Source organism: Halichoerus grypus, chromosome 1 (assembly GCF_964656455.1).
Source record: "Halichoerus grypus chromosome 1, mHalGry1.hap1.1, whole genome shotgun sequence".
NCBI lineage: Eukaryota > Metazoa > Chordata > Mammalia > Carnivora > Phocidae > Halichoerus > Halichoerus grypus.
The window spans coordinates 125,158,556-125,176,932 of record NC_135712.1 but is presented as its reverse complement, the minus strand read 5'-3'; the positions used below and the strand labels follow the sequence as shown (position 1 = coordinate 125,176,932).

The window sequence follows — 18,377 nt, the reverse complement described above, 5'->3', positions numbered from 1 at the left end:
TAGCTGCTGGACACTGTGGGGGAGGCACAAGGAAGGATTTTTCTCCCAGAACCTTCAGAGGGAGTGTGGCTCCGCCACATCCTGGTTCTAGACTTCTGGCTTCCAGAACAGTGAGAAATTAGATTCTGTTGTTTAAAACTACTCAGTTTATGGTCATTTGCTATGGCAGCCGCAGGAAGCAAACCCAGAGCCCAGAGGGGAGAGGAAAGCCTCGGGCAGAGCCAGCAGTGATGGTGCAGATCACTGAGGGGGTGAGGGCTCCTCGGACAACCCCCGGCCTGGGCCGGCACAGCAGACTCAGCTGTGCTGTTCCTTTCCCACAGGCTCCGTGGGATCCCCAGAGGGACCCAGCACAGGCGAAGCCTCCCAGTCCTTCAGAAAGGGTCCTGTGCTCTTGGAGCCGCCGAGTAAGCTCCCGCAGGTTGGGGCCCTCTCCCCACGCAGCCCCTTGGGTCAGCGGTCTCCTAACTTGTGCTGTGGTGGGAGATCTAGGGATAGGCCGCTGGCTCTGGCCTTGGCTAGAAGGTCATCTCCAACACCTCAGAGATTTAAAAAATGCTACTGCCTGAGATGGCCTGTGGGTCTGCGGGTCATCTCCCCCGTAGGTGGTGCTAATATACAGCCAAAACAGAGAGCCCCTGAGGGACCCATGAGAAACCCCGGAAGACTGCTGCTTCCAAATCCTGGCCTCTGCTCCCAGTGGCCCCCCGCAGGGGCATGAAACCTCCCGTCATGGCGCTAGTGCAGGTTTCCAACGGATGGCCCAAGGACCAGGCCTGCAGGTGTGTTTCATCGGGGCTACACAGGGGGTCAAGTCTTACCACAGTGCGGGTACCAGAAGTTGTCTTCTACGACAACTTTTGAAAGCAGTTTTTTAGTTGGGGTTTTATACAAGAGAATTATTGCAGACGTTCATCTCACCAGGCTGTAAGTCTTGATCTTTGGCTTCTTCAGGTGAATGGCTTTAGATGGGGCGATGGGAGGGGTGGTGAGAGGCTGGTTAGCAAATGTGTCAAGAGGAGAACAAGGGGCATGTGTGTTGGAGCAGGGGCCGTGCCAGGCAGGAGGTGGCAGGGGGCCTGATCTCCTGAGGCCTGCCGGCTGACAAGGTGGCAACCCCCGGGGCCTGCCAGGCAGACAGGACCCCTCCGAGGGGTGGAACAAAGAAACCCAGCTCTGCATGCTCCTGGTCCTCACAAGTCCTCATGCCAGCCCCTCAGGGCCTCAGGCTTATCCAGCCCCAGACTGAGGGAGGGCTCACACACTGCCACCCAGCATGCGGTTGAACCGCCCCTGCCCTCCATGCCCCAGCTGAGGGCCTCCCACTGTCCCTCCAGACACAGAGAAGGCACTTGACAAACATCTGCTGTCAGAATGAGTGAATGAGGAACACGGAGATCAGAGCCAGAAGCATACAAAAGGATGGGAGAGAAGGAGGGATGATTCTGTCCTGGGAACTGAGTGTCTCAGTAATGGGGAGGTGGGGGGCTCTGCTGGCTGATGAAGAGGATGTTTGAGGGGGTTGGTGGGGAGTGGCCAGGAACATTCCCCAGAGCCCTTGGGGATCTTGTCTACTTCCCAAATGTCTCTGCCACCATCTTCAGAAAAACAAAATAAACAATACCATTTCCCCCTCTCTTTCTCCAGAGAGTTCATTAAAATGGACTGTGTATGCACAGATTTGTATCCCTGGCCTCCCAGCCTAATTACCACTTTAAAGAGCATTGGGAAAGAAATTCTATCTGCTGCAATAACAAAGTCAAAAAAGCCCCGAGTGGGGAAGGTCCTGCTCCCCTTTAGGCTTTCTCTCCTTCTCACCAAGACATCTGGCCCCTGTGGCCTCTCGGCCTGGTGGGGTCTGCAAACCACGGCAGAGAGTGCCTCTCCAAGCCACTTCGGTACCAGCAGGCGCTTGACACCAGCCATGGCCAGGCCCTATGCTGGGCCTACGAATGCAGTGGCAGATCTGAGCGGTCCTGGCCTCAGCCAAATGCAGAGCCCGTCCAAGGGGCCAGAGCACACAGGAGTTCTTGTGGAACTGCGACACTAACCGAGACCTGAGGACAACGTGCTAGGGCAGAGGGCGCCGTACTAGAGAGAAGAGGGAGGGCCCCACCTGCAGAGCAAACAAGTGCTCTGAGTCTTGATGAGTCAGAAGAATGTTTACAGCAGAGAAGTGGAGAGGGAAGGTCATTCTAGCTGAGGTGACACTATGAGCCAAAGTGCGGAGGTGTGACTGTCGCCCGTGTGGGGAGCAGCGAGTAGAGACCTGCAGGACCACAGGATGCAGGCAAGCAGTAGGCAATAGGAGAGGACAATGGAGATGGAGGTAGGAGGAGATTCTAAGAAACTCAAAGGACATGGGGAGGAGTTGAGGCCTTGATCCAAGCCCGTGAGAATCACTGGTCACTGCAAAGGCCCTGGGGCCATATCTGCTGCTACCTACAACCAAGAACAGTAGCCAGCCAAGAGTCCCATTGTTTCCAATGGGACACCTATGAGAGGCATTATAAATAACTTAGTATTTTAAAAAAAATCAAATAATCAAAATAATATCTGCAAGGTCATTCATATACAAACACGCACACACACAAATAAAATGCATACCCAGTTAGACTTCAGACCTGAAGTCTGTTAGAACTGCAATCTCAAAGGAAGACTGATGTGGCAGAATTCCCTTATGGGGAGGCCTCGGGCCTGGCCTGGAGAGAACACAATGAAGACAGTGTGGCCAAGACACATTCTAAAGCCAGGGCCCAGGGTTGTGCAGAGAACTCAGGGCCCCCGCCCAGAGCGGCATGTTCTTACACCCTCAGCCAACTCCTCCCAAGGCCATTAGTTATCTGGTATTTCAGACACAGCAGAGGAAAAGCAGGGAATTAGAGGAGGCAGAGAGAGTGTATTTGAGGCAAAGACGAGGACTGGTCCTGAGGGAGACAGACAGACTAAAGAGCAGACACAGGACTGTAATCTGCACTGAGCTGGGCTCCACATCCTCTGTAAGTCCAGGGAAGAGAGGGACCTCTTTGCACAGCAGTCCCCAGTTTGTGCTATAAATACGTGTCCTCTGAGGACTCAGGAACAAAAGGATTCATGATCAAACACATCTGGGAGATCCTGCACACTATATCCCTCAATCAGCAAATCAAAACCATGTATCGATGTAGTAAAAGCCTTGAGAAGTCCTGCAGTAAAAAAGTCGACTGGTTTTGTTTACCAGTGTTCCCGAAATCTGTATAAGCACTGAACCTTCGTCCCTACCTTTTCTTCTCGAGTAACACCAGCTAACATCTCTTAGAACTAGTATCTTACAGAACTCACTGGCTTAGAAAAATGATTATTTGTCTCTGTTAAGGAAGAAAATATCTTTTTTTCCTTAAAAATAGTTGAAATGATGCAGTTTGGTGCCTTTCACAAAAAGCCATAGCTGCAGGGGAAATTCACTTCATCTGCACAACCCTCCTAACTCAGCAGTAAGGCCAGGAGAGTGCAATGTTACGAACTCCCAGGAGCTCAGGCTTTGGGCCTCTGGGAGCCACCTCTGGGCCACTGGTTGGCCCCAGACCTCTCTCGAGAGCCAGGAGCCACAGAGGTCCCTCTGTTCAGCCTCCTGCCCTCGAACAGCAGTGCAAGCCCATCACAACCAGCCTCTCTGGGAAGGAAGTGCCTCAGCAACCGTGCGTGCTCACACACATGCACGCACTTGCGTGTAGAAGTCCAGCAAACACAACCATGCTTGAGGAGCAAGTTCTCTTACTGCTCTAATTTTCATCTCCCTCTTTTTACATCTTGCCTATCCATTCTCCTCTACATGACGACACTCCAAGGAACCAAACACTGTGATGGTTTAGACCTGCCCACGGGGAGCAAGAGAACAGAGACTGAAACGTGTCCTCTCTGTTTTTAGAATTTTCCTCTTGAAAGTGTTTCCTTTACCAGGGTTTGGATTTTCAAAAGGGCTCTGGGTCTTTACTGGGCTGGGGCCAGCGCACGGAGGGGAAGCTTTTCCGAGGCAAAAATAGACGCCGAGGGGCCCCAGCACCATCGCGCTCTCGTCCAGCATGAGCAAGCCCTGGGGAGAGGCCGGCATGGTCTCTAGGCGGCCGTCTTGGCTGCAGACACGGTGGGGGAGGCAGGGGCACCCAGGACCTCACCTGGTATGTGTTGTCGAAGCTGTCGTACATGAACCGCGTGATCAGAGACGTCTTCCCGACTGCAAAACAAGAAGAAGAGGGGGGTTCAGCTGGGGCAGGTACACTAGACTCCTCTAAATACGTATCATGTGAAGCAAACAGATAAGGAAACAAAAAGGCCTAGAGGAAAGGATGAAATGCAGAAATGGAAGCAGAAGGCCGACCCCCGGACAGGTACCCCAAGGTGAGGTGGCCAAGTCTCCACGGGTGGGCTGTAGGGGAGTTCTTGCCAGCACCAAGCAGGAGGACCCCCCGGCCCCAAGAATTCTCACCACCCACACCCAGGTCTTCCTTGAACCCCAAGAGCCAGAGTGAGGCAAGAACCATATATGAAGAATCAGAGCAAGTTGGCATAAGACAAGATGCTGCTCTCGCTTGGGCCCATGTTCACCTGGAAATACACCCTTGCCATTGGCCACAGGCTGCGATGGAGGCATGCTCTTTTTTTCCCCATTCACTCAGCCTGGGAACTAGTAAGGAGGGTGGTTTTCCAAGGAACCATGGGGGCAGTGGAAGTAAATGGGCTATCACCTAGTGTCTCTCAAGGGCAGGACTATTTTTTGCAGCGTGTACCTGATGGTCTAGCTCCTCACAGGATGTTTAACATCCTTGGACCTTGCCAGGTAAACACTGGCACGATCCCTAGGCACTATGTCAACCCAGGACTCCCCTCCCACATTTGCAAATGCCCTCGAAGGGACAGTAATACCCCCAAACAAGAACCACTGGCATGGCTGAGAGAAACCAGGTAGGCTCTTGGGAATTCCACAAATGCTGCTAATTTCCCAAACTGCGGGGCTTGGCTGCTGACCTAACCCTGTGCAGGTCCCCTGGGGCCTGGCATTGGCGGAAATGCCTACCGCAGCATTTCTTATTATCTGGGAGGGGAGGAAGGGTGACAAAGGAACATCTGCTGGGTCAGGCCCAGCAGGGACTGCTTCTCTACACTGTCCCATCAAGTCTCTGCCATGGGCCTGGGAGGCTCGGAGGGGAGACTAGCCCAACTGGGCTTGGCTCAGAGCCCCTCCTGCTCTGGGCTGCAGGAGACAGACAACCCTGGCAGGGAAAGCAAGAGTCAGCACCTGAAGGTTCTTCATCCTGCCTCTCCCTGATTTTTGGGTGGGATGTCCACAGGCTGGGTCTGGTGGGGTGGCTGGTCACTGCCTAGATGAAGCAGGGCAACCCAAGTTGGCTCCTCTGGGAAGGGTCCTTTGCCAATTTTGAAGCCTTAGTAGTACACCATATAAGAGACAAGCAACCATCTTCCAACAGCCAACATTTCTAAGGGAAAGGCAATTGTCTTCTAGCCAGAAGGCACAGCTGACAGACTGGGGCAAATTTAGATGGCCCCATCTTTGACCCAGAAGTGATTAACTGGATTCAAATCCTAGCTGGGGTGCTGTTTAGCTGTGTCATTTTGAGGTGGCCATCGCTCCTCTGGACCTCAGCTCCTCATTTTAAAATGGGTACAGTAACATCAAAGATTTCAAAGAGCAGTGGTAAGAATTAAGTAAGAGTGCCAGGCACATAGGAAATGCTCAAAAGTGGAAGGAGATAGCAGGTAACTGAGATATTGAGACAATTTCCAGAATATCAGGTTAAAAAAAAATACTACCACGACCACTGGCTTGACCTTGCCCATCATATGTCTCTTCATTTGGCTGTTTCTGACTTGTATCCTTTATAATCAAACTATAATCATAAATAGAACACTTTCCAGAGTTTCTGTGAGTTGTTCTGGTAAATTACGGAAACTGAGGAGGGTCATGAGAACCTCTGAATTTGGGGCCAGTGGTCAGAAGTGTGGTGTCCTTGGGCAGCCCACTTGTGGCTGGCATCTGAAGCCGGGGGCAGTCTCACCGGGGCCATGCCCTTCAACGGGGGGGGGTCTGATGCCAGCTCTGGGGGGTAGTGCTGGGTCATATACCAGCTGGTGTCACAAGGCCACATTTCTATTTCAAACATCTCTGGGGTGAGCAGTGACATACCCATGATCTCTTCTAATCTAACTTGGAAACCAAAAGGTATTAATCGGTTAAGTGCTTTCCAATTGCTTTAAATCTCCCCTTAACTTTCACATGAAGGTGAGAAATGGAGGTTTCCCACACAGAAAGGCCTGGCTGCAAAGTGCTAAGGGGACCACAAAGTAAAACCTGGAGCCAGCAAGAGGCAGACAAAATCAAAGAGAACACAGCAACCTCCTTTTCTAAGAGAGAGTGGAAAGTTACCACCTACTCAGGAAGACAGGGGTCGCAGGGCCCACTAGTAATTTCCCCAGGTGGTGACACACCGCATCTCGTCTTGGAGGGGAGAGGGGAGAGCATCAGGGAACAGGACGGGGAGCAGGAAGGATGACACCAGTTCTCCTCCTGCACTGGGTTTTCCCTGGGGTAGCCGAGCAGGCAGGGAGGAGAGACCGTGGAATCACGGAAAGTAACCAGAGGAAAAGGAGGTCCGTGGAGTGACTGAGAACTTAGAAATACCCACAAGGGCTGAGAAATCCCCACCAGGGGGCGCCTGGGTGGCTCAGTCATTAGGCATCTGCCTTCAGCTGGGGCCATGATCCCTGGGTCCCGGGATCGAGCCCCGCGTCGGGCTCCCTGCTGAGCGGGGAGCCTCCTTCTCCCTCTCCCACTCCCCCTGCTGTGTTCCTTCTCTCGCTGTCTCTCTCTCTCAAATAAATAAATCTTAAAAAAAAAAAAAATCCCCACCAGGGTGACAAGGCCAAGTCACTCCATCTCGAGACAACAGCCACTGGCAGTGGGTGAGTGCTGGCTCACAGGGTGACTGCCAGGTGGAAGAAGAAGGTCCCGAGACAAGCTGTTCACTGGGGCTGTGCAGGAGGAACTTTCAAGTGTGGAGTCCCGCCAGGATTTCCTGCGCGTTCCCAAAATAACCATGGTGGGCAGCACACGCCTCCTGTATTTGCAGAGCGTGCTCCAGGCACGTGCCAGGGGTGCCAGGCACAGATTTACCTGACAGCAGTGAGCAGAATACACGAGACCCCTCCCTACCGGAAGCTTGCGGGAATTCTGCGCTTGCAGCAACCCCACGCTAAGTCCTTAACGTAGTTTAGGCCTCAACTCTGAAGCAGGTGCTCCCACCATCCTCATTTTCACACACACGGAAATGAGTTGACAGCTATTTGCCCAGGGCCAGACTGAGTGGGGCCAGGCTGGGGTGACCTCACCAGGGCACAAGCTCCTCTCCCTGACCCTCCTCAGCATCTTGGGGCCAAACTGGGTCTCAGGATTCTTCCAGGTCCCTGCTACCACCACTACGGATGTCATAGGATTCCGGAAACGGCCCCACCAAGCCAAGGCTCCTTTTCCTTGGGACCAGACAGAGATGGGGGGGCTTTTCCCCAGTGGGGCCATGCTTGACCCAATCTGGAAGGTCAGAAACTGGGAAGTGAGAGGCACAAGGGGGGCTCTGCATGTGAGGGTGAGCGGGCTTGAACACCTGGGGCCCGGCACCCTACCTGAGGCCTGGACTGAATGATGGGTTCATTACTGACTTGCTGCAAAAGGGAGTAATTTCTTACTGTTCCCCCAGGCCCGTCTTTCTCATTTCTCAGAGCAGAAGCCCACCCTCTTGCCTGCCTCCGAGCTTCCCTGAGACCACCCCTACTCCATCCACAGCTGCCGGGATAATGTGGCTCAGACCCTCCACAACTGCCCTGGGTGGAAGGTTTGGGAACCCGCAAACGGCGAGCTTGCCCCACCTCCTCGGCGTCCTATTCTCTCAGTCTCGGCGTGAAGGGGTGGCAGGACCGCGGCAGCCGTCACCTGACTGGGCACTACCACTGCGCCAAAGGCGGGGGAGGCCCGGGAGGGGCGGCGGCATCCATCGTGCATTCGACCGGCCCCTGCCGCCTCTGGGAGCCGTCCTCCCCTCGCAGCTCTGTTCTCAAGGTCACCCTGTCCCGCATGCCTTCTAACAGCTGCTCCCGGACACCGCTGCAGCAACGCAGAGCTGTTCCTGAGGACAAAGATTCGGCTCCACTGGCAGGATTATATTCAATAAGCAGGCATATCGTTACTGAGCTCTTCTCTCTGCTCATGGCTCAGCAGTATCTTCTGGTAGTTTAGTCCCACATGATTAAGCAGGGAGATGCATTTTTCCTCTTTCAACCAAATGAGGGTGAGAAAAATTCATTACTGAGCATTTGCCAGGAGTCTTTACAAAGAAGGAGACCGACTCTCTTCCTGGGCTTCTACTCAGTGCCAGACAAGAAATGTGGTGCTTAACTTAGGTTCCCTCATTGAATCCTCATCACGATCCAATGAGTTAGTTATTGCCAGCAAGGTCACAGAGCTGGTAAGCATTGGAGCTGGCGTATAAATCCAGATCTGCCACCATCGTCCACGCCCCAGGCACAACATTGTGCTGGTTTATGGAAAGGCCTGACCGGCAGCAAAGCAGGAAATCACAAAAAGCAGGGGCCCAGGTGGCGGGGCAGTCGGGAAGGCCACAAGGAGGAGGCAGGGCAGTCGCCAAGCTGTGGGAGGGTGAGGGAGAATGGGGCTTCCAGATGGAGGGAACAGTGTGAGGAAAGGCACAGAGGCAGAGACACAAAGCTCGTGACAAGGGACAGGAGACGACAGGCCAGGGGGAGCAGAAATGTGTCCAGGAGCCATGGGGGACACACTGGGAGGTCTCCACATCTGAGTTCTGTCTCAGGGAAAATGGAACCCAACCAGTGTGTGAGGAGAAGCGTACGTGACAAACACTGTTCAAGGAAGCTCCTTGTGGCTGGTGGGTTGATTTAAACCAAAATCCACCTCTGGGGCTGGCTGTGGAGGGAAGGAAGGGAGGAAGGAAGGAAGGCAGAGAGAGGCAAGGCCAGCAGGGCAGGGAACACACCAAGGAGCATGGATTCTCTCCCAAGGGTGGCGGCAGCTTCTGAAGGGTCTTAAGTAGAGAGGTGGTGGGAACAGGTGTGGCCGTTCATAACTTCCATGATGGCCCACCAAATATTCCCCATCCCCATGTTTTTTTACAATGTACCACTGATACTCTGTCTGGGGGGGGGACCTGGGTGGGCCTGTGACTGTGGCAGAAATGGCACTGTGACTCTCAAGACTGGCTGAGGAAAGGCAGCACAGCCTCTGTCTGGAAGCTGGCCCTTCAGCCCAGCCGCCATGCTGTGAGGAAGCCCAAGGCAGCCTATGTGAGGGAGGACCACACGGAGACACCCGCCTGGCAAGAAACGGAGGCCCCCACCAGCAGCAGACCTGTGGGTGAGGGAGCCTTCCAATGATTCCAGGCCCTAGCCCTGGAGCCATCAGCTGATGCCCAGTGAAACAGAAACATACCTTCCCTGCCAGGATCTGTCCAAACCATACAGATTCCTGAGCAAAGTGAATATTCACATTGTCTTATGCCACTAAGTTTTGGGGTGTTTGTGATAGAGCATTACTTAATCAGAGCACCAGATCTGTGCTTTAGGAGGAAAACTTACAGCACTTCAGGCAGAATGGCTTACAGGGGCCAGATTGGGGGCAGCAGTCCAGCGAGAGACAGCAGATCTCAGTGAAAGCAGAGGCAGTGGGGCTGGGGAGAAACAGAGCTAGGGAGAGCAGGACTTAGTGACTGGTCAGATGCGGAGGAGAGCCCAGGACACCTCCCTGTCACCTGGCTTTGTGACTAGCAGATGATGGAGCCATTCCTTAAGCCTAAGTAAAACTGGATGAGGAGCAAACCCCAAGTAAGTAAAATCACCTGGATTCAGGTCACCCATAAAAGTTTTTCGTTTTTTTTTTTTTAATTGTCAGGCCAAAGCACAAATGCCAGCACTAAATTCAGAAAGAAAACCTTTAAAAAATTATTAGCAATAGTTTTTCAGTCTCATGAGCTGAGAATCTAAGCTTATTTTTCACTATTGTCATTATCATAAAAGAGTTATTTTCTTATCCGACTGTGAGCTGCTGACCCAGGGGTTTTGCAAACCTGTCCAGATGAGCTCAGTCCCATACACCCTGGAAATTCTACCAGTGCAATGTGTATTGAATGCCAGCCCTTCACAATCAGCTACCAGCACCCACCTGGACCTCACTCCACCAGCCTCCCATAGGCTCCGGTCCCCATCTCAGGGCGGGTCCCAGATAAGCAGATTTTTGTACGTTTGGGTGGCTTCTAGGTAGCTGCAGAGGCCTCTCTACCCACTCAACAAACACCCACTGGGGGCTTACTCTGTGCCAGGCCCATGCTGGGCACAGAATTCCCAGCAAGAAAGCAGGTGCATCTCTGCTCTCCCCTGCAGCCCTGCTCCAGTGAGGAGCTATTCAGGTGCAGATTCCTAAAGTGCCAAGCAACTTGGGACGGACTGTTGAGAGCCAACCAGAAGACAAGGCCACTAGGTTGGAGAACTGCAGTGGTCTCCTGAAGGAGGTGGCCATTTGGGCTGGGTCTTAACTGGTGGGGACGGGGCATCAGGTGGAACGGTGTCCCCAGGGGAGGGACTGGATGGAGCTGGTGATGTAAGGCTGAGGTATCCTCTGCATACAGCTGTCACCCACACTTCCGCATGGCTGCCACGTGAAGCCAAACCCTCCCAGGACCTTGGGGTCAGTGGCTATGAGGGCTCCGGGCTTGGCTTGTGTCCAGGCCACAGGCTGACAGCTGAGTGGGCCCTGACCCCCCAGACTCTTGCTCTAACACTGTCTCCCTCCATGAAGGACCCCTCTCCACCCTGTCATCTCCATAGCAGGTGTGGGTGTGGGTGTGGTGTGGTGGAGAGATTGCTGAGAAGGCCAGAAATGGGGCAGAACATGAGGGAGAGCACAAGAAATTAGCTGGAGACTTTGTGGAAGGTCTGGCAAGACCTGGCAGAGCATGAACCGCCCACAGGGTAGCCTAGCCCTCTTGCTGAGTTAAGCCAGAACCTCGGCCCATAATCTGTTCTAGGCCACACATTCACATTTACCACCCACACTAGCTATGGGATGCTGCTGGACAGTGGGGTTCCATCTGGTTTTCCTTGGGGCCACAGAGCTAGGCCCAGAGTGGGAGGCAGGAAAGACCTGGAAGAGCCCCCTGCCATTTCTAGGCCACCCTGGCAGCCTGCCCACCTCTTTGATACCTGTGTTTTTAGGAGAGCAGTCCACATGCCAGGGAAATGGTCTCTGCATCCTTGGCCCACAGCCAGGCCCAGGTCAGAGAATGTCCGTAGCTGTCAGAAGGCAGCCCTCAGGACTGAAAAGGCAAATCTGCTTCACCACGGCTGAGGCCAATAACCTGTTCCTAGGTTGGGCCCAGGTGACTCAGGTATTCCATCAGCTCAGTTTCCAAACCACAAGTGGGAAAAGCTGTATGAGTGCTGGGGAGGGCCTGCCAGCTGAAGGGCTCAGTCCTTGCCCCGCAGCTCAGAAGGAAGCCAGGCCATCCTGGGCCAGTGTCCCTACTCTGCAGGGGTGTGGGGAGAGGACTGCACTGTTCCCCTGCACCCCCATGCCCACAAACTCCCCCCTTCTGGCTTGACCATGGGGTGCACAGCCCCTGGGTCCTACACTGATGAGAAGAACCAGTGAGACACCATCTACATCTGTCTGACCCTCGTTTCCTTTTGTGCTGTTTTCACAAAACAGAAAAGCCTGCTTTAACCTTCCTACAAAGTTGACAAGGCTGGAGGGCTAGGGCCCACTCCACACCCACCCTGCCACCCCATGTTCAGAAAGGCAGCTCCAGACCAGGGCTTTGCCAGCCTACCTGAGCCCTGAGGGGCCAGCTGGCTCACTGTAGGCTAAATGAGGAAATGTGAAAAATCCCATTTCAAACCGTCCCCCAAAAGACTCAGACAGTAATTAAGAAAAATGCAAAGCTCTTCATTGGACACTTTAATTAAGTGTGTTAATTCCCTCTGACAGAGGATGCTCAGCCACCTGGGCCTCACTGAGGGACCCAGGGAAGACAGAACAGAGGAGGGAGAAGGGAGTGGAGGAGGGGTGGGCAGGACGGTGGTTGGGGCTGGCTTGGCCGAGGCCCTTTCTCCTCCTCCAGTTGGGAACCTGACCTGTTCCTGCCCCTCTCACTTCCCCACTGTCCTCCACCCATCCCTATCTCCTCTGTGCAAGCCCAGTGATCCTAGGAAAGCCTACTCTGAGTCAGGGGCATGGGGTGTCATCCCCTCCCTTGGCCCCCTACCAACATACATCTCAGCTCTGCCATTCACTAGGCTAAGAGGTCATTATTCCAATGAGGTCGGGCTAGATGGTCTTAAAGGCCTGCTTCTACCTTGGGGCTGGTGACAAATGCTTACCAAGCCTGAAATACAGCTTGAAGAAAGCACCAACATGAGCTCCTCTCCTGCTTGGCCAGAGTCCCTCCGACCCTTGGGCTTTGCCAACCTTCAAACATTTCATCCCCTTCCCACTGCCACCCCCCACTGGTCTGGAGCCCTGAGAGAGAGGGCTGTGGGCCATTGGAGCCAGGGAGGGGGCACTGGCACGGAGGGAGAGGCTGTGCTGTCTGCATGTAACCGCTGTGTACGAGAAGTGCCTGCACTTATTTGATAGCCTGGCTTAACCCCATCCTGCTTTTTTTTCCTCCAAAGGGGTTATTGGTTACTTTTGAAAATAAAACTGCTTAAAATAGTATCAAGATATAGTAGTTACATATCAATAACAATACTAATAGCCTCCCAATCTTTTTGAATACCCCTCTTATGTTTGAGGAGATCCAAAGCCATCCTCCCCAGCATAAGATCCTTTCTCGTAGCCATGCTACAGGCCATGACTTGGCTCTCCCATTGGACCCTCACACGAGACTCCACCAGAAATGGCCAACATGAATCTCTGGGGGCAGGGAGAGGGGATGCCCTCTGGGTTCTGCACATAGAGGCAGCCCTGATGTGGGTTTCAGCATCAGCTCTTGCCAGTACCCAGCACTGGAACCGTGCCTCCTCCTGGATCAGTCCTGGTGTGACTCAGATTGCTGCTCTAGGCCTGGTTCTCTGACCCTCCCACAGACTCTGAACTTCCCAATCACTGCTCACATTCATTGTCTGCTCTGCTCGAATCAGCTGGGTAGTAAGAGCTGAACTTCCCAATCACTGCTCACATTCATTGTCTGCTCTGCTCGAATCAGCTGGATAGTAAGAGCAGATGTCTCTTGCTTGCAATTGAGAATTCTGAGGGGGATATAAGGCAAAAGGCAAGTAAGCTAAAAAGAGAAGGCTGGAGCAAAGAGTTTGTTTACAGGAATATGTCTTATAACATCTTACCCAGCCCCCGAAGTCAGAATAAGAAATTACCTGAGCTCCCCAGCAGGGGAGGGAAGGGAAGGAAAAGGGAGGAAAAGGGAGGGAAGGGGAGGGAAGGGAAGGGAAGGAAAATTTCAAAAACCAAAAAAATAAAGACAAACAAAAATCATGACCAACTGTAAGATTCATAGTATTCATGAGATAAACCAAACTAGTTGTTAATACTGAGCTTTTTATAAGAGCTGGACAATAGAAAGTTCTTGAAAAAGTCTGGAGGGCAGAAATCATGTAGCCAGTTAAATTTACATGCTAATATAATCAACTGGATGAACATCACTGATGAAATGCAAGGATGCTACCAGCCCCAACACCACCTGCCCAAGTCACTGTTCACATTCATGAGTCCAAACCAGTGTTTCCTACAAATAAATGATTAAATGACAAACCAAGGGCCCAGGACTTCAGCTTCTGGTCAAGATGGAATAACAGGGACCAGATTTATCCTCTCACTTGAAACAACCAGAAGACAGACAACATATATGAAAAACAATTTCCAAGACCCTGCAGTGAAGGACAGTAAAACCTGAGAGACACAAAACAAATGACATGAGCCCCACCACTGTCCTCAAATTGATGCTCTGAGGACATATCAGGCCAGAGCACAGGAAGGATGGAGCCAGGTGGACTACCTGAGCTGAGATAGCGCTGAGAGTCCAGAGAAAACAAGGCAGCTAGAGTTCACAGGGCAGAGTGCTGGAGAGAAGGGAGATGCACAGAGAGAAAGAGAATTCCAGAACATCCTCAGTCTTCAGCTGAGGATGGATCAGCAAATGTGTGTAAGGAAACTACTCAAGGCTGGGGAAAGGAGCACCCAAATGGATTAAAAGAAATTGCCTGGCATCTACACAGGCCTGGGAATAGTGCCTGTTCCTACCAGCCAGAGTGAAAAGTCTCATCATTTACAGTACACTGGGCTGTACCTCAGAAGTGGGCAATAATTAGCCCCACTCTGGTGAGGACCACTCCAGTCCCAGCTAACAAATCTTAGGAATATTTATAGGAATACAAAAACTATCCAATACACACCATGGCAAAACTCACAATGTCTAACACCCAATAATACCAGGCATGCAAAGAACACCTCAATAGTGGGCAATAATTAGTATGACTGAGCACCACTCCAGTCCCAGCTAACAAATCATGAGAATGCTTATAGGAATACAAAAACTATCCAATACATACATATCCAATACATATATTAGCATGGCAAAACTCACTGTCTAACATCCAATAAAAAATTACCAGGCATGCAAAGAACACCTCAATAGTGGGCAATAAGTAGCCTCAGACCGAGCACCACTCCAGTCCCAGCTAACAAATTGTGAGAATGCTTATAGGAATACAAAAACTATCCAATACATATCATGGCAAAACTCACAATGTCTAACATCCAATAAAAAATTACTAGGCATGCAAAGAACCAATAAAATAGATCTCTAATAAGGAAGAAGAAAACCAATTAATCAAAACCAGGCCCAAACTGACACATGTTAGAATCAGCAGATGAAGACACTAAAAAATTTTTATAACTCTATTTCATATGTTCAAAAAGTTAAAGAGAGATGCAGAAGACATTTAAAAAGACACAAATCAAACTTCTAGAGGTATGAGATATAAAAATACACCAGATGGGATTAACAAGAGATTAATCCCTGATTAACTGCAGAAGAATGGATCAATGAACTTGAAGACACAGTGATACTGAAAATGAAACAAAGACAAAAAAGACTAGAAATAAATGACTGGAATCCCAGTGAACTGTGGAATGATGTCAAGTGGACTAATCTATATGTAATTAAAGTCCTCAAAGGACTGATTGTGGGGGAGTAGTGACAGAGAAAAATATTTAAAGAAATAATTACTGAAAATATTTGAAATTTGAGGAAAACTATACACACAGATCCAAAAAGTTCAATGAATCCCAGGCAAAGGAAACATAAAAGAAACCACACCAAGGCACATCATAACCCATTTGCACAGAATTAGTGACAAAGAGAAAATCATAAAGGTAGTGAGAGAACAGACACATTAAGTATATAGAAACAAAAATAAGAAGACAGTAATTTCTCCTCAGAAACAATGCAAGCAGGAAGAAAATGGAGCAGTTATCTGTAAAGTACAGAAAGAGAAAAACCTATTAACCTAAAACATTATAACTTTCAGATATATATATTATCTAACATCTGTCAAAACAAAGATGAAATAAAGATTTTTTCAAACATTCAAACACTGACAGATTTCATCACCTGCAGACCCTCACAATGAGAAATGTTAAAGGAAGTCCTCCAGGAGAAAGTGAAATGACACCAGATGGGAATGTGGATCTACACAAAAGAACGATGAACATGAGGAATGGTTAATACGTGGTTAAATATGTAATACTTCTTTCATATTATTTAAAAATCTTTGAGGCACCTGGCAGGCTCAGTTGGTGGAACGTGCGACTGTTGATCTCAGGATTGTGAAGTTGAGCCCCAGGTTGGGTGTAGAGATTACTTAAAATCTTTAAAAAGAATAAAAATCTTTAAAAGATCATTGACTTTGTAAACAGAAATAACTATATGTTGGATCACAGACCTAAGAAAACATGGAAGAAAAAATTTTCTGTTACCTTGTCAGAAACCACACAAACCAGAAGAAAATGAAGTGACATTTTTGAAGTACTGAAAGAAAAATATTGTCAACACAGAATTCTATACCCAGCAAAAAATCTTTTAAAAATGAAGGTGAGAAAAAGGAATCAAACGTGAAAACAATTTCTGCTAGCAGACCTATAACACAAGAAAGTAAGTTCTTTGGGCAAAGGAGCAGGATACCTGCACACTCATGCTTACATCACACATAGTACATGCACTTAAAATCTGACAGATTTGGATTTGAATCCTGATTCTGCCACTTATTTGCTGTGTGATCTTAGGTTAGTTACTATCCTCTCTAAGGCTCAGCTTCCTCATATGTACAATGTAGGTTGAAAAGCCTACGCTCACCTCTCATATTATGAATTCTATGAGAACAATGAAAAGTTAACATTCTAGGTGAAAGGCACATGGGAAGTCTTTGTACTATTCTTGCAACTTTTCTAAAGGCCTAAAATTATGTCAAAGTAAAAAGTTAAACAAAGAAAGAAATATGGTGATTTTTAAAAAATTATGCACATACATGCACACATCCATGTCTCTCAGATTCCTAGCACATTCAGGAAATGGCTTGTTCTGATTTATTAAACATTCTGGTCAACATGAAGTTTTCCTAAGAAACAAGAATATAACTGTACTTGGCATCAACTTAGTCTTTTACAGAAAACCAGGACCTAGCTGGGCACCAGGAAGCTGCTGTGAGCCCTTCTAACCATGGCCAGGAGACTGAGCAAGCCTAGACAAATCAACTCAGTGGGCAGAGCCCATGTGAAACCACCACGTGTGCACGTGTGGGGAGATGCATGCAAACACAGACACACACACGCATGCCCAATCCAGCAGGCATCAGAAGCCCTAGTGTGCATGAGAACTACCTGATCCTCCCGGTGTCTTAGCTGTGAAACTGAGAATCTTGTCAAGAGAATCTGCGGGACTTTCTTGACAACCACGTGAGACCTGGTTGTGTGGAGCTCGTCCCAACTTTCTTGACAACCACGTGAGACCAGCTTGTGTGGAGCTTGTCCCAACCACAACTAGTGCACCTACCGTCTGGACCTTCTCTGCCTCACTAAGTCATCTCAAACACTCCTGTCAGCTTCAAAAAAGGTGCAGAGTCTCCCCTCCAGGTCCCAACAGCAGCACCAGCACCTGCTAGCTTTGAGTACTAGCCACCCTCTACTCCCTGCTCAGATCAGGAGCCCCCACTCACAGCATACACAGTTACCCTCTGGCATGGCTTCCGTGGATAGCCAGACCAGGGTGGACAGAATGGCCCGAGGCTCAGGCCAACTGCATTCAGACCCTACACAGGCCAGTCATGTCCACACGCCTGAGTAGCTGCACGGGTGCTGTGAAACATTAATTCATAGTGAGGATATGTATGTTTGAGAGAAGGAGGGAGCACATGCTAAATTCCCACCACCAGCTGATCTTTTGACAAGGCTGGTGTTAATGCAATTTGGTAGTTTATTGAACTGGTAGGAACTCTTGGCCCATCCACAGCACAGAGTTTGGCAAAGTCGTATTCATGCTCATGTTTATCCCTTCTTCCCAAAGCAAATTGCTGGTGTCATTGATGGTAAAAGCCTCACTAACAGGGAGAGAAGAGTGGGGCAATGAGAACGAGCAGGCAGTGCTGAGAGGCATGGCTTATGTTTCCCAGGTTGTCAGCTGAGGTCCAGTCAGAGCGGCCCTGTGACAGTGGACCCGCAGCCCCCATGCATGGCGGCCTGCTATGGTCTGGCCAAGAGAGCAAGCTCGCTCAGGAGATGGAAGGTGGTGTCCGACTGCAGGCTAATGTAGGCAGGGCACCTTCTCAGAGGACCCTAAGCTGACATCCATGAGTGCTGTCTCTGAGGTCTCCATGAGCACAGGGAACTGTTCTTGGCACTCCTCCTGGCCCCAGCTTCTCCTCATCTCCTGTGTACACCCTCACTCAGCCTGCTCACTGCTGCTCACCTTGCTGCTTTGACAAGGGGAACAGGCACATTCCCAGGCCCTGCACCTCTAGAACCAGCTGGAAAGGGAAGAATGGATATGAAGACCTCCCCCTTCAGTCAACAGAAAGAAGCTTTCATGAGGGACTCCAGGTCACCTCCTCAGGGTTCACTTGGGGAGTAGGGATGCCTTCCTGGTGAAGTTAAGAGATGCGGATCATTGTTTCTGAGGTAGAGAAGGTACTCTAGATCTCCAGAACCCTGGGCCTGGGAGTGGACACAGGACCACCCAGTAGGAGGGAGGAACCCTGTGTCTCCAGCTCTTGTGAAATCAGGGACAACTGCTGAT

General features: G+C 50.5%; 1 protein-coding gene across 1 annotated transcript in view; it reads right to left on the bottom strand.

Moving 5' to 3' along the window:
* Positions 1-18,377, bottom strand: part of RAB6B (RAB6B, member RAS oncogene family) — a 61,886-nt gene that overhangs the window by 29,613 nt on the left and 13,896 nt on the right. Inside the window, exon 2 of the mRNA XM_036077089.2 lies at positions 4,155-4,213. Within this exon, the coding sequence (XP_035932982.1) occupies positions 4,155-4,213 (59 nt within the window). The remainder of the gene's footprint in view (positions 1-4,154; positions 4,214-18,377) is intronic.